The sequence below is a fragment of the Phaenicophaeus curvirostris genome, chromosome 6 (genome assembly GCF_032191515.1).
Source record: "Phaenicophaeus curvirostris isolate KB17595 chromosome 6, BPBGC_Pcur_1.0, whole genome shotgun sequence".
NCBI lineage: Eukaryota > Metazoa > Chordata > Aves > Cuculiformes > Cuculidae > Phaenicophaeus > Phaenicophaeus curvirostris.
In genome coordinates, this window is record NC_091397.1 from 44,107,126 (window position 1) to 44,131,836 (window position 24,711).

A 24,711-nucleotide genomic window follows, 5' to 3' on the forward strand; every position below is an offset into this window, starting at 1 on the left:
CGGCACTGGTGAGATCGCTCCTCGGATACTGTGTTCAGTTCTGGGCCCCTCACCACAAGAAGGATGTTGAGGCTCTGGAGTGAGTCCAGAGAAGAGCAACAAAGCTGGTGAGGGGGCTGGAGAGCAGGTCTTACGAGGAGTGACTGAGAGAGCTGGGGTTGTTTAGCCTGGAGAAGAGGAGGCTGAGGGGAGACCTCATTGCTCTCTACAGCTACCTGAAAGGAGGTTGTGGAGAGGAGGGTGCTGGCCTCTTCTCCCAAGTGACAGGGGACAGGACAAGAGGGAATGGCCGTAAGCTCTGCCAGGGGAGGTTTAGGCTGGACATTAGGAAAAAATTTTTCACAGAAAGGGTCATTGGGCACTGGAACAGGCTGCCCAGGGAGGTGGTTGATTCACCTTCCCTGGAGGTGTTTAAGGCACGAGTGGACGAGGTGCTAAGGGGCATGGTTTAGTGTTTGATAGGAATGGTTGGACTCGATGATCCGGTGGGTCTCTTCCAACCTGGTTATTCTATGATTCTATGAAATATGCTTTTTGTTAGCGAGTTCTGCATGGACCATGATAGGAGGAAGTGGACGGAAGAAGTGTTGAGAGGATAGTATGTACATGCACTTGCATTCTCAGTTAATTATTCTGCTTGGTGACAGAAAGCATCACAGTTGCAACCTATTGACTGTTTTGCAGAAAACCAATCATGAACATAAAATTACGAGTAAACAGCTCTTCAAAGTGAGAGCTTGTTGGCTGCAATATTCTGTAGGAGTGCCTGTTGCTTTGTTGATCCTTAAAATATGGTTGATGTTGACATGGCTTCTTACCGTATGAATAAATTAGATGTATTTTTAGTGGTCGAAATTGGGAGACTTCTATTAAAACTTCCAGCTCATGTTTTTTACCTTGTCCATGTATTTTGCTTTCAAAGGCTTTGGACCTTTCTATTGATGAATCCAGTCTCACGGGTGAGACAGCTCCTTGCTCTAAATCTACAGCTCCTCAACCAGCAGCAACCAATGGAGACCTTACATCAAGAAGCAATATTGCTTTCATGGGAACATTGGTCAGATGTGGAAAAGCAAAGGTAAAATCATTCTTGATAGGGAAGAATATTTTCTGTGTTGCAACTATTTGATGGCAGCTCTTAAAAGTTCACCTATCAATTGAGAAATGTATTTCGGTGACTACATATATGTTGAGTTGTCTGAAACAATAGAAATGGAATAGAAATAGAACTTTTTCCTGGAAATATGAAAGACTTTACTGTGGTACCCTGCAGAGTTTTTCTCATTGGTGCTTTTTCAGACACCGCTTTAAAAACTAATATAGGGCCAGGAGAGCTCAAATTTATAGGGGGCAGTAACTTTCCTATCTAGGACGTGGTATTTCACTTCTGTGTTCATGTGTTTGAAAAATCTGTAACTGAAAATACAGTTTTGGCTAGCGTTAGATAGGTGTTGCCCTACTGAGTTTTCTACTGGTAGTTACTAAATACTTCAGCTGTGCACAGAGCAGCAGGTTTTTTTCACAGAGGCAAAATGTTTTTTAGCAAAAAGATTTCTTACTTGTACCTAGAATTAATTTTACAAGCAAAGCTAACAAAATTGTAGCAGACTAAATGGCATTTGCCCGCTATTTGAGTCAAAGCTGTCAAGAGCAACCATTAACAGTGAAATAGATCTTTGACTTTGAACTGGCTTTATTTTGTTGGGGTTTTTTTAGGGGATTGTTATTGGAACAGGAGAAAACTCTGAATTTGGAGAGGTTTTCAAAATGATGCAAGCAGAAGAGGTAAGAGTGAATATTTATAAGCAAAGATGTATGTTTTGTAAAAGTGTATTTCATTCAGGAAGTTTATTGCATAGACACTTAGTTAAACTTAATCACATTGCTTTTAATATTTTTCTTTCCTCTAGTGAAACAAATCTTAGCTCTTGAACGTGGAAGTAGTAATTGAATTCAGTGCAACAAATTATCCATAACTGACCTAAAAGTATTAGCTGCGAATATAGTATTCTGAACCTGTTCAGTGGACCAGATCTCATTGCAATTTGTGGAAGTGTAATTTTTTCAAGTGGAACATTTGTGCAAAGGAAATTTGTACAACACATTTGTGTGCTGCATGCACAGCACTGTGTTTTCCCTTCATCAGTAACGTTCTTTGAAGTTATGCATCTGTCCGCTGCTGTTTCATGATCTCCACCTTAACCTTTTGTAAGAAGCTCCCTTTGACTCTTACATACCAAAATTCTTCTCTGGCTGCCTGACCAGTGTTGGGGGTCATAAGGAGACAGTCTGTCTCCAGCTCTTAGGACGTGATCAGGCATGATATAGACAGCACTTTTTTTCCAGATATGTGCATTTCTGAAGTCTGCCAAAACAGAGCAACTAAAGGCATTAAATGTGTCATCCAGGAGTGCATCACTGACCTCATGTTGTTAGCTGTAGTGCCTTACTACACCTTTCAAGGCAATAGGGCTGTCCAGTCATCAAAATGGAATCTGCTTTAATACACGTGAGGAAAATACCTGTTCAATAGAGTTAGTTTGTATTGTTACAAGTGTTGTAATTAATGAAAAAAACTCTGCCAAAAACCCCTATATAAGCATTCTACACCAACAACTTTCTGAAAAATCAGAGTATTGTTGGGTTACTTTTTATGTTTGTAGTACAGTAATCTCATTTTAAAAGTAAATTTTGAAGGTAAGAGTGAATCAAACTTGATAGCAGCTTTCTCATATGGAGTTTATACACTTTTTATACAATTATTTTACAATGACCCCATCTTCCTTTTTTTTGCCATGCTTTCTATACTGTAGACGGTCATATTATTAAAAACCCAAACTTGCTGGCATCCAATGTAAAAATCCACTTTTCCTGGTTTGGTTCAGTTTTGCTTTGTGTCTTTTCCTCCTTTCTGGACCTTTTATTTTTGGCACAAGACTGTCTAAGTATTTCCATAGTTTTCTATTTGGCTAAATTGAATTTTCTGCAGTTGATTAATGAGTTCCTTTTGAGATATAAATGACCTTACAGGGTTCTAAAAAGCCTCTGTCTTGAAAAGTCAGTTTAATTCTTCTTACCAAGAATTTTTAGTCTTGGAAGAAGTGCAGTGGCTTTTAGTCAGCATGATTTATTTAACTTCTTTGTAAGATCTTTGATATGACCTTTTATATTAGATTTGCTGTAGAAACCACAAAGCTCCCAAAGAATACTTCTATAAATTTTTCATTTCATTGAAGTGTTCTTGAATCTTCTTGAATTCTACACAAGAATGGAACAGAGCACTCTGTTTTCACAAAGTAAACATATGGAACCATAGAGTATAACTGCATCGTGTTTGCTGAAATTTGAGTGTCTGAAGTAATATGGGATGCAGCTAATGCTTTTTAACCTGTACTTGTTAACTGCTGCATGTTTATTATTCCCCAAGGCTCCAAAGACACCTCTTCAGAAGAGCATGGATCTCTTGGGAAAACAGCTTTCCTTGTATTCCTTTTGTATAATAGGTAAGAGGTATTGCTTCAAGATGCATATGAGTGAATACCTTGCTGCTGGTGTGATTGGGCAACTTGTCTGGCTCTATCTTTACCTTTCCATATTAATGGAATCATGCTTTCACAGTGAAAGAAATAATAGATTCTTATAGGTAGTGCAATGATAACCTTGGTTTTGACTGTTTGATTCCTTTTTCTTTTCCCCATGAAGCTACAGTACATGTTGTTTTTATATTTATCCTGAAGACTCTTTTCTTCGTAGGAGTTATTATGCTGGTTGGCTGGTTGCAAGGAAAGCACATACTTGATATGTTCACAATTGGTGTGAGGTAAGATTTTTTGTTTTTAAATAGCATAGACCATGAATTACAGCAAGTGTCTGAAAGATGGTGCTGTACATTATAATATGCTTGCACACAGACACTGCTTTTAAGTTCACATAAGTAGTTCAAAATGAAAGTAGACTTTGTGGTGTAAAAAAGAAAATCCATACTGGTTTGTAATGATATGTTCTTGTCAGTCTCTTAAACTGCATTTGGATGGGGTGTCTTGTGGAACAACTGCAAACGGAAGATAGAGATATGCATTTTGAATTTCTGTCATTGAGTAAATAAAGAAAATGTAATTTTATAAATGGCATCAGGTGAAACTAAGCTAGTACAAGCCTTGTGTCATGTAGTTCATTACCTCATTTTCTTGCATATTATGGAAACTTAATCCCAGGCTATTGCCTGCTAAGAATAGCACTGATTTTAGACTTAACTCTGTATTCTTAGAAAAGTTCCTCAGTTGCTAATTACGTGTGCAGTGTATAAGGCAGAAGTGTTTCTTTAAATGACACGTTCTGACTCTGGAGATTTCCTTTTTTGGGAGAGGAAAGGGGAAAAAAAAGCCGCAGGACCCGCATCTTTGAGCACTGTGTGTGTAATGAGTTATTGGGATCTTGTTTACACTGTTATTGGGGTTTTTTTCTTTGTTTATTTGTTGTTTGGGGTTTTTTTTTTAAATGACCTTCTGTGCCATTCCAGCACTTAGCTTGCTGCCACATCATGATCTGGAAGTAACAGCTGTGGATCGGGGGCTCCTTGAAGTGCTGGCATTTCCCAGTCCTGTTTAGTTTTGACTACCCTTACTCTTCACAATCCGGGCTATTTTGCACATTCTTAATTAGTGCTTTGTGGAGGCAAAACAAATGTACAGTTGATTTCTTCCTCCCCCCCCAACATTTCTTCATACTTTTGCATAAGTAATGAGTAGAAATGTCTTAAGTTATTGCATCTTGTTTCTGTCTTCAGTGTCTATCTTATAATGAATGGTGTATAACTAGACTTGTATGGCAGGCTGCTTCCTTTCACTTTTGACCTCGGGGAAGACACAGCTACAGAAACAATGTTCTGATCTGTAAATGTATATTATTCGTGTATTAACAAGATTTGTATATTTATTTTCATTACAGTTTGGCTGTAGCTGCAATCCCTGAAGGGCTCCCAATTGTGGTAACAGTGACACTGGCTCTTGGAGTGATGAGAATGGTGAAGAAACGGGCCATTGTAAAAAAGCTTCCTATTGTTGAAACTTTAGGTATGACTTAGATATACTTAGAGATAGTATCTTGGTACAGGTGTTAGGAAATAAATACAAATATTGAGGACTAATGGTTAAAAAACCCCAGGTGTTCTTATTTTGCTAGCAGTGTGGTGTTTTTAAAGCATTTCTAAATAGAATGCATTTTGCACAGTTAGAATTCAGCTGTATGTTTTCACAGGCCCTCTTAACTAATTTTTTTTAATTTAACTGAGCTAAGTGGTCTGCCACTTAATAGCAATACTTCAAACTACGTGGGTGATTGGTTGTATGGAATACTCTTTATACTTGTTTGCTTTAAGATGAACTTGTTAAGTAAGACTTGTAAAATATTTTTAAAGCAAATTTTTGGTGTAAATTTAGGAATTATATTGACAGTTGGAAACAAATCCAAATTTGAACATAGTGCTCATATTAAAACTTAAAATCACTTTAAAACATTAAAGCTTAAAAGCATTCTATGTGTAGTTTCAGCCATGAAACATTTAAAGCACAGAACATGGAAAAGAAATAGAAATGTTGTTCAATAACTCTGCTGCATTTGAATTTATTTTTGCATTTGAAGACTGGAAATAATTTTCCAGCACCGCTAGCAGAGTTTCATTAGTGTTGCAAGGTTTTATGTTACTTTTTCAATTCCTGACATCCTGTCCAAGAATGTCAAGATACTGCAACGCTCATTCAAAATACTCTTTTCCTGAGTTAAAAAGGCATATACAAACTTCACATTTCTGTAATCTTTTCCATCTTATTAAAATTTTCAGATTTAGTAGTAAGTTATACTTGTGTGACAAAAGTGTTGTGGCTAGCATTAAATAGGTGTTCTCTTTGATGAAGAAGAATGACTGCTGTAAAGCAGGCTCTTAGCTTTCCTCTTCACCAGGAGCTGCAATTGAGATTTCAGTAATGTAGCTTGAGATACAGTGGAATAAAATGAAGGAAAGGCAATGAATGGAAGCATTTCAGATAAATTGTGAATTTGGAATTCTACTTAGTTGTTTTTTTTTTTTATTAAATGGACACACTTGTGAAGAACCTTGTACAGCTGCTCATTAATAGTTGAAAATTGACTGTCTTTGTTACAACTCATTTTGATGTTTTTCAAAGACAGCTGCAATATTTCTAGAAATTTGCTTGTCTTGAATACTTACTTAGTTACATAGTCCTAAACAAGAATTATCTTATAAATGTCAATTCGTTATTTCAGGTTGTTGCAATGTAATTTGTTCAGATAAAACTGGAACTCTGACAAAGAACGAAATGACTGTTACTCATGTTTTTACATCAGATGGGCAGCATGCTGAGGTATGTAGTAAGACTGTTAGACTTTATCCTTTTTCACTTTGTTGTGTGTGTCAGCTGAAACCTGCTTGATTATACTGCAGGTAAAGCATCAGCTAAAGCATAGATTTGTTACACCAGACTCCTGTTCCTCAACTTCCAGCTAACTCTCTTCTTCAGTTCATTTAGTATTAAATCTTTTGAACTATGTTATCCAAGACTTCTCTGGTTCCTGAAGATTTTTTTTTGTATAATATGGTATGTTTATAAATCTCTTGATAGCTGTAGTTCACAGTAAAAGATAGATACTGAGATACAGTACAAAGACAAGTTGAGAGATTGTGGGTTTTTTCAGTGCAGAAAGTTGAGGCTATTTTTTACTGTTGAAGGTGCATAAAAATAGAATCTGCATGTTGTAAATATTTAAAATAGGGATATCCAGCTTCTAGAACAATTTATTGCCTGAATCCTTCATATTGAGTATGTACTGCCATTCTTGCTTTTTCATAACAAATGGAAGTAGGAGCAGGACGTGAAACAGTGGTTATTGAGGTTGGGGAGTTGCTGCGAAGACTGAAGTAAATGCACAAAGTAGAAACAAAAGCAACAGGAATTGATAAGCAGCAAGGTGTGGAACTAGATGTGGTTTCTTGGGAGTGTTTTAAATGAGTTCTTATATTCTCAAACTCTTGTTGATCAGGGTTTTTTTTTCCATGCTATGGTTAACAGAAAGTTTTGTCATTGACTTTTGTAAGCATAAATACTGGTATCTTTTCATATTCTTTCCTGTTATTCTTACCTGTGTTTGCTTATATATCATGCTATTTATTTTTCTGTTCTGAGAATTCTGTAGGAATACTGTAATTGTTTTTTTCTTAACTATTAGCACCGTTTGTTTACATGTGGGTCAAATCAGCTCCTTTTCCTAATTGAAAAAGAATGTGAAATGGCTGTGAACTATTAATAGCTGTGAATGCTGTTAGCTTTGAAGACTTTTTTGGATCTTAGGGGGATGCCTGGTTTTTATGCTCTAAAAATACAGTTTTACTGTTTTTAAACACCTCTCTGAGGCGTCAGCTTGAGAGGCTATTCAACGATGAGGGCTTTTTTCCTTCTGGATGAAAGTATGGCTCTGTACTTCCTTTCCCTAGCAGAGGGTATGCATTATTAACCAATATAAGGATGAATAAGGGGAAAAAAATAGCAAAAGAAAGAAGGAAAAAATAAAACATGCCTAATACTGTAAGGAAACAACATATACTGCATTTATTTATGCTAAGGAATAAAACTGCTACTTTTTAATAAAATTAGTGTCTAACGTATTTCATTGCACTCTCTTGCCCTCAGAGTTTTTGTTCCTGTACCTGCTACATTAGAAGCTGCGTAGGAGAATCCATTCCCACTGAGTAAAATCAGTCATGAATCGCCTTGTTTTTTTAATTGCCAATATTATATAGTAAAAAGCTAAGATTAAACCTGGTGAATATCACATTCAATACTAACTTTGGCTGTTGTCTTGCAGGTTACTGGAGTAGGTTATAACAGGTTTGGAGAAGTGATGCTCGATGGTGAAGTTATTCATGGTTATAACAACCCATCCATTAGCAAAATTGTTGAGGTAAGATCTTGGCACCGAGAGGCAAGTTTTAACTGATGGCGTAGCACAGGAGCTTTGTGTGGCATTTACTTTGTGTTTTATTCTCTTCTCTTTCCTTGCTTATTTTTAGGCTGGTTGTGTGTGCAATGATGCTTTGATTAGGAACAACACATTAATGGGCAAGCCAACAGAAGGGGCTTTAATCGCGCTTGCTATGAAGGTGCGTACATTTATGATGCTGTTTGGATTAATGGCAGGTGGGAAGTGTGTAGAAATAACATGAGTTTGTTTCCCCCCCCCATTCTCTTCCCCTTTGGGTCTCCTAGATTTGTATTGCAGCTGCTTATCTGCGGTGTTTCTGTTGGAAAACTTTGGGCATTCTGCAAGAGAATGTTAGAAGCAAAATCTTTATTTTCATCTTTTTGCTGTTAGTACCGACATTTTACCTGTCACAAGCTAGCTTACCTGTTGAATATTGATCGTACTGTCTCCCAGTTCTCTCAACAGAAGCCTTAAGATGTTGATAACTGATATTGATGACTGCAGCATTTATAGTGCCCTATAAGTGTGAGGCACAGATAGTCTGAATTGTGAACACTGGTTAAGTGTTTTGGGGTTATTTTATAATGCTGTGACACCCTGATTACAGCTACTGAGAAATGTGGTGAGGCATCTTAGCACTTGATTTTTTTTTTTTTCCTGTGACGGTGAATAAACCCCAAAACATTGAAAGATGAATGCATTACAGTCTTTCTCTCCCTGTGTAACTGAGGCTTGAGATGCGTGTGACTTCTTGAGACATATTCTAAGCCCCAGTCTTTGACTGGAAAAGACCAGAGTGATGTTATTTTGTTAAGAGCCCATAGAAACTGAGATGAACAGGAGGCTTTCGCATCTGTGGCTGGAAGGGGAGGTAGTTAAGCAGTTGTGAAGCTCTGTAAGTACTGAGAATGGCTAATGGCAGGCTGCTGCTTTTGCATCTTCTTTAATTGACAGTTTCTTTTGGACTTGGTTAAGTGTAGAGTATGGAATGCTGTGAATTGCATCAGGGATGGCGGAGAAGATCATTCGGAATGAAACCTATTTTGTCTAGAATCTTCATGGTTAGTTTCAGATTAAGTGTTAAAAAAAAAGATCAAAAAAAAAGAGAGGTAATTTCAGGTTGGATCATTCAAACTTAAAATCAGTGACTGGACTTCTCCAGACTTTGCTGACAAGTCAACAAATTGCATAGCTGTTTGAAAAGAAAAGGTCCTGACATTATGGTGTTACTTCTCTTTTATACAGATGGGTTTGGATGGAGTCCAGGAAGACTACATAAGGAAGGCTGAATATCCTTTTAGCTCAGAACAAAAATGGATGGCTGTTAAATGTGTTCACAGAACGCAGCAGGTAAACTTCAATCACTGTTTCCTGGTGCACTGGCTCTGTAAAATGGTTATCTGCTTTGTTTAATATCCTCATCGTTCACTTTAGAAGTTACGGCAGGCTGGTAGCAGTGCATAGTCCTGGAAGTATGGTTTGATAATAGGAACAGTTTTAGTTTCAGACTCTGAAGTGGAGATAAGATTAAGAATCACAAAAAATTCTTTCCATGTGGCTTTTATGTATTTTGATATCTGAGACTTTGAATGTATACCTGGCTGTTTTTTCTTCCTTTTCCTCCCTGCTCAAACATCTAAAGCAATTCTGCCAATCTTCTGCTGTTTCAGGGTTATACGGTTATGTAATGATTTAAGAGCAAGAATATGCATTAATATTCAATAGTTAAAATGTCTTCTGCTTGAAAGCACAGTTTTCCTGGTTTTCATGCAGACAGCATATTGCCCAGTGTTGCCAGATTTTATTGATGTCAACAGCATCCTGGATTATCAATACAAACCATTCTTTCACCTTTTTTTACATCTTCTGGTGCTTTCACATACATATTTACATTCATATTTCATTTAGACCAATTTGAATGTTTTTGTTAGAAATCGTGACGTAGTCACTGCCAGTCTGCTAACTGGAGCTTTCTAGATAATACGTGCAACAACAGACCTTATCTTGGATTTATGGAAAATTTTCTGGTACTTCTGACCAAAAAAAAAGGCTCGCTGACAGTATTCAAGTACCACAGCAAAATCTTTGTTTTGAAAACAAAGCATTTGACTCCTCCTTTTATTTATATGTATAATATAGGGGTTTTATCCTTGTCTGTATAAAGAATGGTGAGCAGGAATTGCTATATGATTTTTGTCCCTGTAAGGATTTACTGTGTCTGTATTTTGGTATTGGCATTTTTACAAGATTGTTGAAAAATTTGAAGCAGTTATAAAAGGAGCTTAAATTATTTGAAGGCTAAGAAAATGCAGTGGGTACAGAAAGTTGGAGCTCTTTCAGTTAAGCCGATTGGAAAGACTGAAGTAACTTGATTGCTGTACATAAATACCTTCATATGGAGAAAATAGGTACATTAAAAAAGAGCTTTTCAGTTCAACAGGGAAGAGAAGATGAGAATCGGTGATTAGAAATTGAGCTGAGGCAGCAATTCTTAATGGAAAAGGGGGGGAGGGAAGGGATGTGTTGATTTAGCATTGGAGTTAAGTGTTCAAGGTAGGGGGGAGGATTGTCAGTCCCTTGATAGCATCCAGGTTAGATGCCTGTCTGAAAAATATTAGTTAGGCATGGTACAAGGGTGCAGGTGATGTTTAATGACCTGTGCAGCTGGTCAGATGATAAGATAAAGGTCTTTCAGGTCTAATGTTCTGTGTATGTTTCATTTGTGTCCTTCACGTGGGCCTATCTAGTCTATAAACTGTGACCTGCAGCTTCTAATGTTTATGATGTCTACTGAAATGAGATATTTATTATTAGCTTGGCTGTTTTGACATGGCCCCTCTCTAACATACACAATATAGAGGTACTCAAAAGAACGGATTTTTAGTTTTAGAAGCATAACTTAAATTTCTATTATGTTCTGAGGACTATTTAGGTAAGTTCAGATACGCTGTTCTTAACGTGTGTGTGTGTGTATATACTTGTGTGTGTGTTTATATATAACATACACACTTGTACACAAAACAATTCTTTTCCTTTTAGGACAAACCTGAAGTTTGCTTTATGAAAGGTGCTTATGAACAAGTCATTAGATACTGTACGTCCTATAACTTTAAGGGGCAGACCCTACCTCTTGCGCAGCAACAGAGAGAGCAATACCAGCAAGAGAAGACGTCTATGGGCTCTGCAGGACTTAGGGGTAAGACTGTTTCAGGTCTCAAAATAACCATTCCTTAAAAAAAAAGGGCGGTACTTCTTGATTGTTTAAAAAAAAACCCAAAAAACAGAAAACCTGCAAACATATAAAACCAGGAACAAGCAAAAGCACTAGGAACTTTTTTTTGTTCATTGAGTGTCACTAGATTGTTTATTTTTTTCTTTAAAATGAGGGAGTGGAGGAAAAGCGGGTGATGTTGCCAAAGACCTGTATAATAACATGATTAAATTGCACAGGATGAGAAAAGGCACTGCTGGTTCCTGTCATCTCTTGTGCATGACCATAACTGAACAGTGTGTTGCTACATAATAGCTTCCATGTCTTATTACAGGTGTTTGGAGTTTTTTTAAATGTGAATGTGTATATTTTTCTATTGCTTTGGCTCTTGGCATGTTTGTTGGTTAGGGTAGCATGACTGATTGCGGGTCAGAAGATGCCATTAGAATTACCTTTTATATTAACAAGCTGTGCAGATTTTTAGTATAACTGAAAGTGTTTTTCACAAGATGATCGATAGGCAAGCATTTTACATGGCTGGCTTTCTTTGGCCTCCATGTTGTTAAGTCCATTTACAGCTTTTTAATGTGAAGTTAGGGGTACTGTGTGGCTCAGGAAAATTCCTAGGATGCAAATTATTAGAAACTGGGAGAGTATGCTAGGACTGGTATCTCTTTGTGCTGTTTTGTTCAGACAGTCATTCTTTGTGCCTGCTTCAGACCACTGTCTGACAAAAAAATCCAGGGTAATGTTTTGAAAAAAATGCATTTGCTTTTCTCTTACAACTCTTAATGTTATTTCAATATGCTCGAGTCAAGATTCCTACTGTAAAAGATTTCCAGAAAATATTCAGTGTGTACTAAATTAAATCTGCCTCGCTAGAAAAAAACAGCCAAAATGCAAAGCAGAAAATAAAAATACGTTAACTGAGTCTTCCTTTCTTGAGTAAAAAACGTGCATGTACAGAGGAATCACAAAGATAGTTGGTGCTGTTCTCTTTCCACACAGTGAAAGTATAAATGCTTTAATTTGAGAACAAATTGGAAAGTTATCTTTAAAATCTGGAATATGTATATTTGTTAAAAAAAAATACTCTTTAGAAGAAAGGAATATACATAAGTAGGCTATTCTGAATACTGAAGATAACAGACATTGCTACCAAGATTTGAAAAAGAACAAATGCCAATTCCTTCCCTTTGCTTTATACAGGTCTACTAGTTTAAAACTTTATTTTAAAAGCTGATGTAAGTATTAATTTCAAATCTTAACTTACTGGTTTTTTTTTTCTTTGTCTCCTAAAAGTTCTTGCCTTAGCTTCTGGTCCTGAGTTAGGACAACTGACATTTTTGGGGCTCGTGGGAATAATCGATCCTCCACGGACTGGTGTAAAAGAAGCTGTTACTACACTTATCACGTCAGGAGTTGCAATAAAAATGATTACTGGAGATTCACAGGAGACTGCAGTTGCCATTGGTATAAATAGTCCACATCCTTTCATTTTTCACTTTTCAGTTTTGGCAGTGCCTGGCTAATTGTTGTGAAGTCTGGGTATTGCCTTTAACATTTGTGAGTTCTGTATATTGGGATAACACATGGCACAGTGGAATTGGGAGGAAAAAAAACCCCAAAACCCTAGCACTCTAGCCTGAAGTAATACCATGTTTTCAGCTCAAACTATAGTTTTTTCTGATTTTGTTGATGCATGACACTTGCTGTTTGAGACTATATGTTTACTTACTGTATTTTGTTATAACATATTCCTGATTTTTTTTTTTATTCTTACACCTCCAACACCACCCTTCCTACCTTCAGTTTTGGATGCCTGTCTGATGGCAGCAGGGAGAAAGTAAAATAGCCAATGATAATGAGTATTTAGGATGGATATGGCACTTCAATATTGTCAATTACATTCTGGGCTGCATGAAAAGAAGTGTCACCAGCAGGTTGAGGGAGGTAATTCTGCCCCTCTGCTCTCATGTGACCTCACCTGGAGTCCTGCGTTCAGTTCTGGTGTCCTCAGTACAGGAAAGATGTAGATCTGTTGGAGCGAATCCAGAGGAGGCCGCAAAGATGATCAAGGGGCTGATGCACCTCCACGATGACGACAGGCTGAGAGAGTTGGCATTGTTCAGCCTAGAGAAGAGAAGGCTTCAGGGAGACCTTATAGAGACCTTCCAATACTTAAAGGAGGGCCTACAGGAAAGCTGGGCAGAAGCTCTTCATCAGGGAGTGCAAGGGTAGGATGTGGTAGTTTTAAACTGAAGGAGGGGAGGTTTAGATCAGATACTAGGAAGAAATTTTTTACTGTGAGGGTAGTGAGGTACTGGAACAGATTGTCCAGAGAAGTCATGGGTGCCCCATCCCTTGAAGTGTTCAAAGCCTGGCTGGATGAGGCTTTGAGCAACATCAAGAGGGTGTCCCTGCCTGTGGCAGGGGGGTTGGAACTGGGTGGGTCTTTAAGGTCCCTTCCAACCCCAACCATTCTACGATTCTATGATTTTTGTCCATATAACTAAGTCTGAAGTTAAAGTTCTGTTAATAATTACTTAAACAAATTACTTAACTTCTTTTTACAATATAATACATTAAAGTACAAGTACTTTAACAAGAATATTAATTCTTTACATACAGGGTGGTGAACAAAATGTTTAATGTGCACATAAAATGTACGTCGCCCAGCTTGTGATGCTTTCTCTAAGGGCTTTTTCCCTGGTCTCCCCCACATTATATTTCATTTTCTGTCTTATTATTTTTGAAACGGGAATTCCTTAGAGAGGACTGAGCTCTTGTAGACCTAAAAAGTCTAAGGAAATAAATATCTGATTAGAACAGGCTTTGCAGCATGTGTTTGTTGCTCAAGAGTTCAGATAGTTTCCTCCGGTATACTGAATCTATAAGGTGTTAAGATGTTCTGCTTCAGGCATTTCAGGTATGAAACGGTACAGAAAGTGGGTTTAAAAACATAAAAATTGGTTACTTAATGTTTTAAAAGGATAAAATATTGTAATACCTTTTTTCAATATTTATTTCCAGCTAGTCGACTAGGATTGTATTCCAAAAATTCGCAGGCAATTTCTGGAGAAGAAATAGATGATTTGGATATTCAGCAGCTTTCTCAAATAACACCAAAGGTTTGTTTTGGTATACTACTTACTGAAATGTTGTAAAGGGTATGTATGTTTTATATTGAGAAATGCTTTTATATTTTCCTGTGGAAAATTAAAATATAACTTCTGAGATGGAAATAACATGGTTCTAATAGAAGTAGATGGTACAGTAAATTGCTAGAGGCTTTTACTACAGAAACATGGAAGCTGTTTGAGATCAAACAAGTATCTTGCAGCTTGGCATAGTCTGTATCAAAACTTATTTCTTTCAACTCACGCAGCTGTCTTTTTAGTGAGTTCGTTACTTTTGTCTCTTAAAGAGTCAGGTTTTTTTTACCTTTCAATGCCTATACTGGAACTTCCGTTTTGCTACCTCTCACCTTGTGAGCATCATCACCTTTTTGTATTGTTAAGCTGTTTTATTTCTTTGAGCAGCTAGCTCATGTATATAACCTCACAGTTTGCACGTTCAGACAGTCCATCCTTTTTTAATTCATAAGTGGAGCTGTTTGTATCTTTAAGGATTTTTAGTTATCTGAGGTCACTGGTTGAGAATTTTGAAAGGGTCTACTATTAAGTTACTGCTTAAGACTTTTCAGTTATCAAATGTATTAGCCAAAGTTAAAGTTGTAAATGTGAAGGCATAATGAAATGCAATTGAGTTTCCAGCTTGGCTGTGTTGCAAAAGTTAGGCATCAAAATGTTCTCTTTGCAAAAGACTGCAAAGCTAGCCCACTGCATGCTTTAGTCCGATACAAGCAAGCCAAAAACCAATATTTACAGTCGAGAAATGTGCATAATAGCTGTATGTCTTTCCTTGGTGACTCACAAAAACAAACCTAGAATTAAAAAAAAGAATTGTGTGGCAAATAGTAATTTTTTGGTTATTTGGTAATAGTTCTTAAGAGCTGTCCACCTTAAATAGCTGAAATAGCCACAAAATTACTTCATGCATATTCGATCTGTGACCCAATTAATTTTCTTATTAGGAATTAATTAAAATCAACCGTTAAGAGTGATATCTCTGTGCAGTCTCAAGTGGCTGTTGAGAAGTCTAACTTCTTATCCAGTGTCTTAAAATGGAAAAATATATGTGAATGCTAATGGTATGGAGTTTCTGGGAAACTAAATTCCACACATTCGATCTTCATTTTACAGAGAAAACCAGAGACAAAAATATGCTGAAAAAGAGCAGTTCTTTCTAAGCTGAAATCTTTATTAATTGGCTTTAAAACTTCTAGCTGTTATTAATATGCCACACAAGCTAGTAAAATTGACGTGTCCTGTGTAGCTTGCCGCTAGTGCTGACAGGGTAAAAGACGTTATTCATATAGTCAGCCTGGCAATTGCCTGCATGGATTTAGTTGGGAAGACCAGCAGCAAGCCATTATAACTCAGATTTCACTCTATTAGAAATACAACTCACTGTTGCTTCAACTTAAGAGTTAACAAGAGCACAGTTGGCCTTTGATAATGTTTTTTTATCCTCTAGTTTTATAGAATTCAGTGTAATTCTTTAAATTTCACAATTCATTACTATTTTTTCATTGTGCTTTTAACAGGTTGCAGTATTTTACAGAGCCAGTCCCCGACATAAATTGAAAATTATAAAGGTATGTCTTACTAGAGGCTCAAATGCTGGACTGTTGCTGTGATTATGTGATGAATTTATTTGGGAAGGTGCCAACTGTGTGGTGCCTTTGCTTAAATTATAATGTGCTACAGTGTGTCAAGATGAAACCAGAAATCTATTTGATTTGAAAGTGAAGTGTATTGGAAAATATCACCTAGAAAAACATGTAATGCCTTCAAGGGGTAGGCAGCTGCTGGTAGGCAACATTATGCTTCCTGCTATGTAGGGAGCTGAGGGTTGGTTGAGGTTCTGATATCACATTGCAGTTGAATTAACTAGAAACTCCAAAGAACCGTATTTCTGATACTTCTCAGAACAGGGTAAAACGGCGTGAATTTCAGGCTATGTCTGAGGTAATCCTTCTGTTCAAAAGTTAACAAAAGAAGGTAACAGAGAGGGGCATAATGTGTGTAACAATTGGAGTAATTGGAAAAGCAACAACAGGGAGAAGGACATCAAATATTGAGACAGTTGGAATATACAGAGACCTATAAGAAGGTGATAATGTTAAAAATGTAAATACAATATTTTCTTTAGAGTTTTTTTATGTTCTTTTAAAGGCAGGTTTTATATCCCTTAGCTTTAAAATTTAGGTTGTCTGAACATATGAACTGACGTTTAACCTAAAATCTTGTTTAAAAAAATCATTAAAATACCGATAGCTGTGGGGTTTTTAGGATTTTACAGTGGAATTGGAAGAAACTGAGGGGGAGGTAAAGTTATGACGCCAGACCTGTATCTAGAATAATTTTATAGGATGGATTATTTCAATCCCTGATTTAAGATCTCTTCCCTTTCTTTAGTCCCTGCAAAATAATGGTGCAGTAGTAGCTATGACAGGAGATGGAGTGAATGATGCTGTTGCTCTGAAGGCTGCAGATATTGGTGTAGCAATGGGACAAACTGGAACAGATGTTTGTAAAGAGGCAGCAGATATGATCCTCGTGGATGATGATTTTCAGACAATAATGTAGGTGTCGTTTATGTACATACCTTGTGTTATATAGATCTAACAAAATGTTGCCTGTGTTAAAAACAAAAGGAATTAACTTGAACCTGTAAGTGTAGCAGCTGTTAATGAGTTCTCAGCTAAGTCAGAACTGTCTTTATGGTGATTGCCTATATTATATTTTTAGAAGAAGAGCTGGAAAGTACAAGTGGCAGCTAAGCATTTCTGTCTTTTTATGTATGTTAATAATAGTAGAAGAATGTATTCACATATTCACACCTTAGCTGCTTTGGTCATCTGCATAGATCAGATGTAAGTAACAAAGGAGATTATGCATGTATGTGCTATGAAAACTAACCTGTATTTCTGCTTCTCCAAGTAGAATTTTGGTGGTAGAATATTTGGAAATGTAACTGAGGTGAAATTGTGAGCCTGTTAGCTGTCAGTAGAATTCATCTTAGTTGAATTTCTTACTTCAGAAGCATAAATCTTAGGTAAAAAATGAGAACATTCTGCTGAAGATGAAAAATCTTATGCAGTACTATGTTTGTTTTCAACTCTTTAAATGTTGGGGTGTTTCAGAAGAGGAAACCTATTTAAAAATCACAGGCGAAAATAAGTTACCATCTTCTGGTAACTAGCAATTTGTTTCGTGTTTTTTGTTGTTTGGTGTACTTCAAAGAGAGCATAGCTAAACTTAGCTTACTTTGAATTTAATCTGTCTGACTTTTGAAGGTAGAGCTTGTTGGCAGAGCTAGTCTGCTGTCTAGTGAGATATCCTTTGTTTTGAAATTACGCATCAATCTCAGAACACTTCAGTTTGTCTGAAAGTGTGATGCTTAACCCTTGTGAAGAATTGAAATGTAGGAGTACAAAATAAGAAAATCTATCTAGGTAGCAGTGTGTCAGAAGATGATCAGAGAGTTTAAAGGTTTCCATAGTAATCCAACCAACAGCAATGTGCTGTTGTGTAAAAACAGAGAGAAGGGGATCAATTTAAGATATTTTCAGAAGAATACATGTGAAGGACATCTGTGGTAAGTACTCAACTTTACTTAGGCTTGATGAGGCTTTTGCTGGAATAGTTTACCCAGTTTTGTCACTCCATCAGGAAAGCTGTCAATAGGAGAGTGAAAAGAGTGGCGGATGCTTAAAGAAAAGAAAAATGTACGAGTTTCCATAGTTTTACATCCTTTCCCCAACCCCTTTAATCTTTTTGTCTGAAAAGTTACAAAAGGAATGGGGAATGGAAGAAAGAAATTGGTTTTATTTGCAGCAGAGGAGACATGATTTAGGTATTAGAAAACACTTTCTCACTGCTATAATTGTGATTATGCGATAGGCAAGTTGTGGCACATCCTAGAGGTTGAAAAGATGGTCTATGCATATTTTATTATGATGCAGTAAGAATACGTGGTCTTCTAAAGTCATGCAATATTTTTTTGGTTTTGTAAAAGTATGTGGGTTTTTTTTCTCTAATTTGAATCGGAAGGTCTCAAGGATGATGGTGAAGGTTGAACAAGGAGGAGATTTTACTATCGGCATTCCATTTTGAAAATTAACTTAAGCGACTGGAAAAATAACTTGTGATTAATCTCTTAGACAAGTTGAAAAACAATGCCAAAGTTCTGAGAACCTCAGCCCCATTTGTTTTTTCACGTTTATATTGCTGCTTAAAGTAATTGCTTCTTCTGTTTGTTTTACGTTTTTTTGGCAGTAGTCTCATTTGTCTAGTGATCTAATCTTTATTTTTGATTGCAGGTCTGCAATTGAAGAGGGTAAAGGAATTTATAATAACATAAAAAATTTTGTTAGATTTCAACTGAGCACGTAAGTTTGAAAAGTGGACAATATCAAGGTTCTGACTGCTTTGTGAATGAATCAAAGCATCAGGAAACATGCTGTGTAAATTTACATGAATATTGTAAAAGTTCATGTATAAGGCTGATATGCTATACTTTTGAAATGTCAGTATTTTGTATTTATTGACTTCTTTCCTTTTTAAAGAACTGGAAAGTAGTCCAATAAACAGACATCTACCTTTGTCACAGTTCTTCCTGTTAAGATGTCAAAAGTCAGTAACTGAGAGAAATGGCATAGCTACCTTTGGATCCTTATTTAAAGGAGGAGTTAGTACTCATTCCGTCCTTAACCAGAACACGTATATCCAATGGAAGAAACAAGGAGAAAGGGAGGCTGGTTCCTCTGTAATTCATATACTGGTTTGTGGAATGAATTAGCTCTGAGAAGCTGACTTCCTTTTCTTGCATATAAGTATCCCTATGCTAACTATATTGTATGTGCGTAAGACAAGAAGCAAGTGTTCATTAAACCTTAGTTTCAAAAATTTTGTGAATTTATCTTATTGAGTCTGGATTCAGGAACATGCTTCTCTTCACCATGTTCATATACTTTTATGAAGCCTTTATTGTATTTTCAGAGTTGTTGAATAAAGTTGCAGAAATGAAAACAATAAAGCAAAACTGAAACGGAACCAAAAAAAATGCTGAAAAACCTCAAACTCCCAGAAATGTCAAATAACCACCAAAAAACCTAGAAATGCAAAATACCCCCTTCAAAAACCTCCAGAGGCAAAAATGAAATCCCCATTAAAAACCCCCAACACACCAAAACCCAGAAAACACCAGCCTCTTTAAACTTGCATAAAAATCGTAGAAAGTCACGTGTACTTTCAGTCTTGGCAAGTGTCCTGCAATGTTAGACGACTAGAAATCTGCTTCTGAAAAACTGCTGAGCATCGATATTCTAGTAAAGTATGCTTGCCTGTTAACCTTGAAAATGGTGACCTAAGGTTTCTGATATATGAGTTACCCATTTTTTTTCTGTTCCTCTTTGCAGGGGAAGTGTAAGGGAAAGCATAATGTGGTTCAGTAGAGCGCTAAATATGGAATTATTATAAGCTTTGTTCTCCTCTTCTTGGTTATGAGACCATTTAATCTTGCACATTCAGTGCAATTAGCGGACACTTGTTTAGAGAGGTTTCTAATACCAAGCTTGCGACCAGCTAATCTGTTTTCAGTCTTTTGCCTAGCTGCCTCGACTTGCTAATAATAAGGGGTAGTGTAGGTATTTTTAGAGAGCTTTGGTAGTACCTTTCCTTGAATGATTAGCCTACCTAGTGATAGTTCACAGGGTGGTTGTGTTTACATTAAAACTGTAAAAGCAGTTTATTTTTCAAAACTTTATTTAGAAGTTCCACTTCTGGCACAGTAAAAGTGTAGGACCCAGTTCCCCAGTAAAAAAATCAATTAGGTGAAGGTAAGTGATAAATCTGAAATGTTATCTTAAAGTTTGGGAGATTTTTAAGACACAGATTTGTCTTTTAATTGCTAGAATAGTGCAGTTTTAAATGTGAACTGTGTCAAGATGGGTATTGTATATGAATTCATGCTCTAAAGTTAGGCATATGTCAGTCATGATGGATAGTAAAAACCTTTATCTACTCTGAAATGGTTGAAGTGTTGATTACAAAGCAGCTATCAGTGGATCTTCAGAAGTGTTCCATGCTGACAGTTATAAAAATGGATTCTTTCAACAGGAGTATAGCAGCACTGACTTTAATCTCACTGGCTACATTAATGAACTTTCCTAATCCTCTCAATGCCATGCAGATCTTATGGATCAATATTATTATGGATGGACCTCCAGCTCAAAGGTAAGTGATTACTTTAAATTCCATTAGAGTTCTGTAGTCTTTTTATTTCAGCAAGGAAAATAGTCACTCATAAGGGAAACTCTGTGAAATGTTAAACTTCAATGTAATGTTTCTGAAACAGTAAAGTTCTCTCAATTATAATGCTTACAGTATAGGTCTATCTCGTTCATTTTGGTTTGCTTGATATCTAATGATAATTATAGGGGCAGCATGGATACCTGTAGATCTCTGGATATGCCCGTGAAACTTGCATGCTGGCTTCCCTCTGACCCCCTTCAGTGTAGATGGTGGAAGGAGAGGTGGAAAGGAAGTAGCAGTAAATTCCTTAGCTAGGCTGATCACAGTAACAAAAATGATGGATGTGGTTTTAAAGGAAATTGCAATATTGGTTAACGTCTGGAAATTTTAATACTGTCTGATATAACATATTTATAGACTCTCAAACTGCGGTGTTAGAATATTGCTTGTTACTAATATATATCACTCAGTTTTCTGCAAGTAATAATATCATGTGCTTATTTGGATGAGATGGTTCTTAGGCTGTAGAGGGAAGACTGAAATCTTCCTTTCCACTCAGAAAATTTAGTCCTTAAGTGAACAGCAATGAATTATTTTTATGATGATAAAAATCTAAGATGTTCTTTTAATTGTAAGTCTTGGTGTGGAGCCTGTGGATAAAGATGTTATTCGGAAGCCTCCAAGAAATTTGAAAGACAGCATTCTGACCAAAAACTTGATTGTTAAAATACTGGTTTCATCAATAATTATCGTGTGTGGAACGCTGTTCGTCTTCTGGAGAGAGGTATGACAGAAGTACAAAACTTAAAATATATTTTAAAAAAAAATCCTTTTTATGCCATCAATTTGAATTCAGAATTTGTATGAATTTAGTTGCAAGTTTTGTCCATGCTTATTTAATAATCTATCGAGGCAGCAGATTAGAGAGGAAGATTTTCAAAGCAGTTGTTGAAATGAGGAGTAGTTTCATCCCCCAGTCTCTTATTTTAATACAGACTTTTCCAGGTCCCAAATCTACCTGGGAAACGTTAGCCTATAGAAAGTAATTGTGCAAATCGTCTAACCAGACTTTTATAAACTGCCATTTGACTTTCTTTTTCCAACAGAGAAGTATGTTTTCTTGAATTTTTGGTAGTGATCATAGAATGCTTGGCATTCCATGTGCTTGCATAAATGTTTGCCAAGAGACATCTTTTAACCACAGCTTGGAGTTTCAGATTCTTATAATTTAACTGTGTGACATTTTTTGCTGTATCATTTATTAAAACAGCTTGGGGCTAACATGTTGCTTTTGCTTTCATTTTCTAGATAGTAGAATTTGAATATTGTAATAACTTTCTTTAGTTGTGGAGGGTTTAAAGCATTCTAAAGCCATTTCATTTTCTTGTGTTGGCAGTTAAGAGACAATGTAATAACGCCTCGAGATACAACCATGACTTTCACCTGTTTTGTATTTTTTGATATGTTCAATGCATTGAGTTCTAGATCTCAGGTAAGTGACTTGTATTGTCCATTTACACAATAAGCAGTATTTTCTTTGAGGGAGGATCTTGCTGTGTTTAAGTGTTTTCCTGCAGATTCACTTCACATCTGCTATTAAGCTTCAGAGTTTCACATATTTCTTAGGTCAGATTACTTACAGATAAATACTAGTTTCCTCAGTTTGTTTATGTGATGCACAGCTGGTCCATGCTTCTGTCCTGACGGTAGCAAGGAAATTTTTATTACAGGCTCAAGTGTGATGGTCCTTTGTATTGCCATGTACACTTGGTTGTTTTGTTTTGTTTTATTCTGTTTTCTGAAAATTCTGTCATTTCAGCATCCTTGCCAGAATCTGAACTTCTTGAAGGCCTTAAGTTTTTTTATTTTGTAACCCTAAATCCATAAACCAAGGAAAATTTCTTCAACTGTTCTTTCTGTCTATGTTTTTATTTTAAGGAAACGAGTCAGAAATTTTGTGCTATTTGGAGAAAAGTACATTGTTAGTCTACATGACTGCATCTACTCTAATTTGCAGTCTACTTTCTGATATGAATTGTCAAGGTCAACAAAAACACTTGCTTCTAGTGTAAAGGGCACTTTCTAATTTACTGTACTTGTAGAAAAGTGAGTTCAATGTACAAGTTGTTGACTATGAAGACAATTTTTGTACTCCGTTTACCAGAGAGAAGATGCAAATAGCCTGTTCAAGAAGTTGTTCTGGATTATCTGAAAGGTCAACAAAATAATTTTTTACATAAAAGTCTGGATGAAAAGACATTATAGATACAAATTATTTTCTTGTCTAGGTAATTTAAGATTACATGTACAGAGTAATGTGTTATTTATTTTACAGACAAAATCTGTGTTTGAGATTGGACTTTGCAGTAACAAAATGTTTTGCTATGCTGTCCTTGGATCGATAATGGGGCAGTTACTGGTCATTTACTTTCCTCCACTTCAGAAAGTTTTCCAAACAGAGAGCCTGAGTGTCTTGGGTAAGAACAGTTCCTTTTTCAAAATTGAACTTCAAGGGTTTATTTGTAAATGCAATTAGCTGATGTTTCTGTAGGAGCACTTTCTGGCTGTTTGCATGCAATAGAAATACAAAGCAACAAAAACCATCCTTTTAGATGTCTTCTTTGGGAACAGTGATTTAAGTGCATGTAGTACACAACTGACCAGTGCGTTCTCAGATTTCTGAGGTACTTGTGTATATTAGGGTTTTTAATATACCTTTTGATGCAGGAACAAATTAAGGATAGAGTTTATTGAAGCTTTTTTTTATACACTGTTAATCTTGCTGTTTAGCAATTTTTTTTCTCTAAATGTAAAGACCTTTCTTAGAATTCTTGATCTATTATTAAATAATCAGCTGCACTGTTGAAGGATCAATAGGCATGAAGATTTTAAGAAGCTATAGATACATATTGCTGTTGGCCTCATTAAGGCTTACACTTACTTCTGCAGTTTTCATGGAATCATAGAATGTCAGGTTGGAAGGGACCTCAAAGATGACCTGTCCAACCTTTTTAGGTGATCTATAGTTTAAATGAGATGACCCGGTACCCTGTCAAGATGAGCCATGAAAACATCCAGTGTAGTGGAATCTATCACTTCCCTGGGGAGATTATTCCAACGCTTAACTGTTCTTGTGGTGAAAAATATTCTTTTGGAATTCAATAGGAATCGTCCTGAGAGCAAATTTTACCCATTACCTTGTGTCTTTTCCATGTAACCCCTCATAAAAATGGAATCTCCATTAGGATAAATGATTGTAATTAAATACATGATTTACATAATTCTTTTTATAGTAGTGTCATTTCTGATTATATTAATATTTTTTCAGTTTGAAGTTAATTATGTTGCTTAGGTGTTAATAAAAACAGGGTTATGAAATGCTTTAGAAGTTAGAAATACTATGCCTGTACTTACGATTTGTAGATAAACTATGTGTGTTAATCTGATCCTGCAAAAATTCATCCTTTCTTCATTTCTCCTGAACTTACCTAATGATTGGAACACAATATGAAAGTCTTGTTCTTTTGTAAGTCTGTCCTCAGACTTAAGTGGCAAATTTTAAAAAGGCTTAATTATCTTGTTCCAGATTTACTGTTTCTTCTGGGACTCACTTCCTCTGTGTGCATAGTGACTGAGATCATAAAGAAGTTTGAAAGAAGCAGAGAAATGATCCAGAAACGTGGAAGTTCTTCTTCGTCAACTTCATCTTTTCTTGATGTATGATGCATATTGCATTCTTTTGTTTGCAGACTTAGGGATTGCTGTCTAAAGATGTAGGAGAAAGCAAAACAATGTTTGGAGGATAAAGAAATCCTGAGGGCTTTTGACAAGTCCTTTGTTTCACTGGCTAATGATGAACATTCACGTTTCAAGACTGTTTAGAATTTAACTTCCAGCTGTGGGAGTAACAAATGAAATTATGCAACTTTGGTAACATTTTCCTCAATTGAATGGGATTTTGAGGGGAGGGGGGCTAATTTAAAGAAAGATCTAAGCTCAAGTCCCGTTTTCTGCACTTAAAAAATACAACTGTGTAAAATCCTTCTCTTAGACATAAATATTTTAGTTTGTTTTTATTTAAAACATTGTACTATTTTACTTTTATGGTGGTGGGACTTTGCT

The 24,711-nt window shown here is 36.3% G+C and overlaps 1 protein-coding gene across 4 annotated transcripts in view; it reads left to right on the forward strand.

Moving 5' to 3' along the window:
* The window catches only part of ATP2C1 (ATPase secretory pathway Ca2+ transporting 1), a 96,640-nt gene extending 72,213 nt beyond the window's left edge, over window positions 1–24,427 (forward strand). For all 4 annotated transcript variants that reach the window (XM_069859999.1, XM_069859996.1, XM_069859998.1 and 1 more), the window contains exons 8-27: window positions 923–1,078; window positions 1,717–1,785; window positions 3,428–3,503; window positions 3,754–3,820; window positions 4,948–5,072; window positions 6,283–6,380; window positions 7,879–7,974; window positions 8,084–8,173; window positions 9,241–9,345; window positions 11,035–11,191; window positions 12,509–12,679; window positions 14,240–14,337; window positions 15,876–15,926; window positions 16,750–16,916; window positions 18,657–18,725; window positions 20,455–20,571; window positions 21,226–21,373; window positions 21,986–22,081; window positions 22,925–23,066; window positions 24,176–24,427. In XM_069859999.1, coding sequence (XP_069716100.1) covers window positions 923–1,078; window positions 1,717–1,785; window positions 3,428–3,503; window positions 3,754–3,820; window positions 4,948–5,072; window positions 6,283–6,380; window positions 7,879–7,974; window positions 8,084–8,173; window positions 9,241–9,345; window positions 11,035–11,191; window positions 12,509–12,679; window positions 14,240–14,337; window positions 15,876–15,926; window positions 16,750–16,916; window positions 18,657–18,725; window positions 20,455–20,571; window positions 21,226–21,373; window positions 21,986–22,081; window positions 22,925–23,066; window positions 24,176–24,312 — 2,235 coding nt within the window. In that variant the 3' untranslated portion in view covers window positions 24,313–24,427. The remainder of the gene's footprint in view (window positions 1–922; window positions 1,079–1,716; window positions 1,786–3,427; window positions 3,504–3,753; window positions 3,821–4,947; window positions 5,073–6,282; window positions 6,381–7,878; window positions 7,975–8,083; window positions 8,174–9,240; window positions 9,346–11,034; window positions 11,192–12,508; window positions 12,680–14,239; window positions 14,338–15,875; window positions 15,927–16,749; window positions 16,917–18,656; window positions 18,726–20,454; window positions 20,572–21,225; window positions 21,374–21,985; window positions 22,082–22,924; window positions 23,067–24,175) is intronic.
* Window positions 24,428–24,711: the final 284 nt, after the last annotated feature.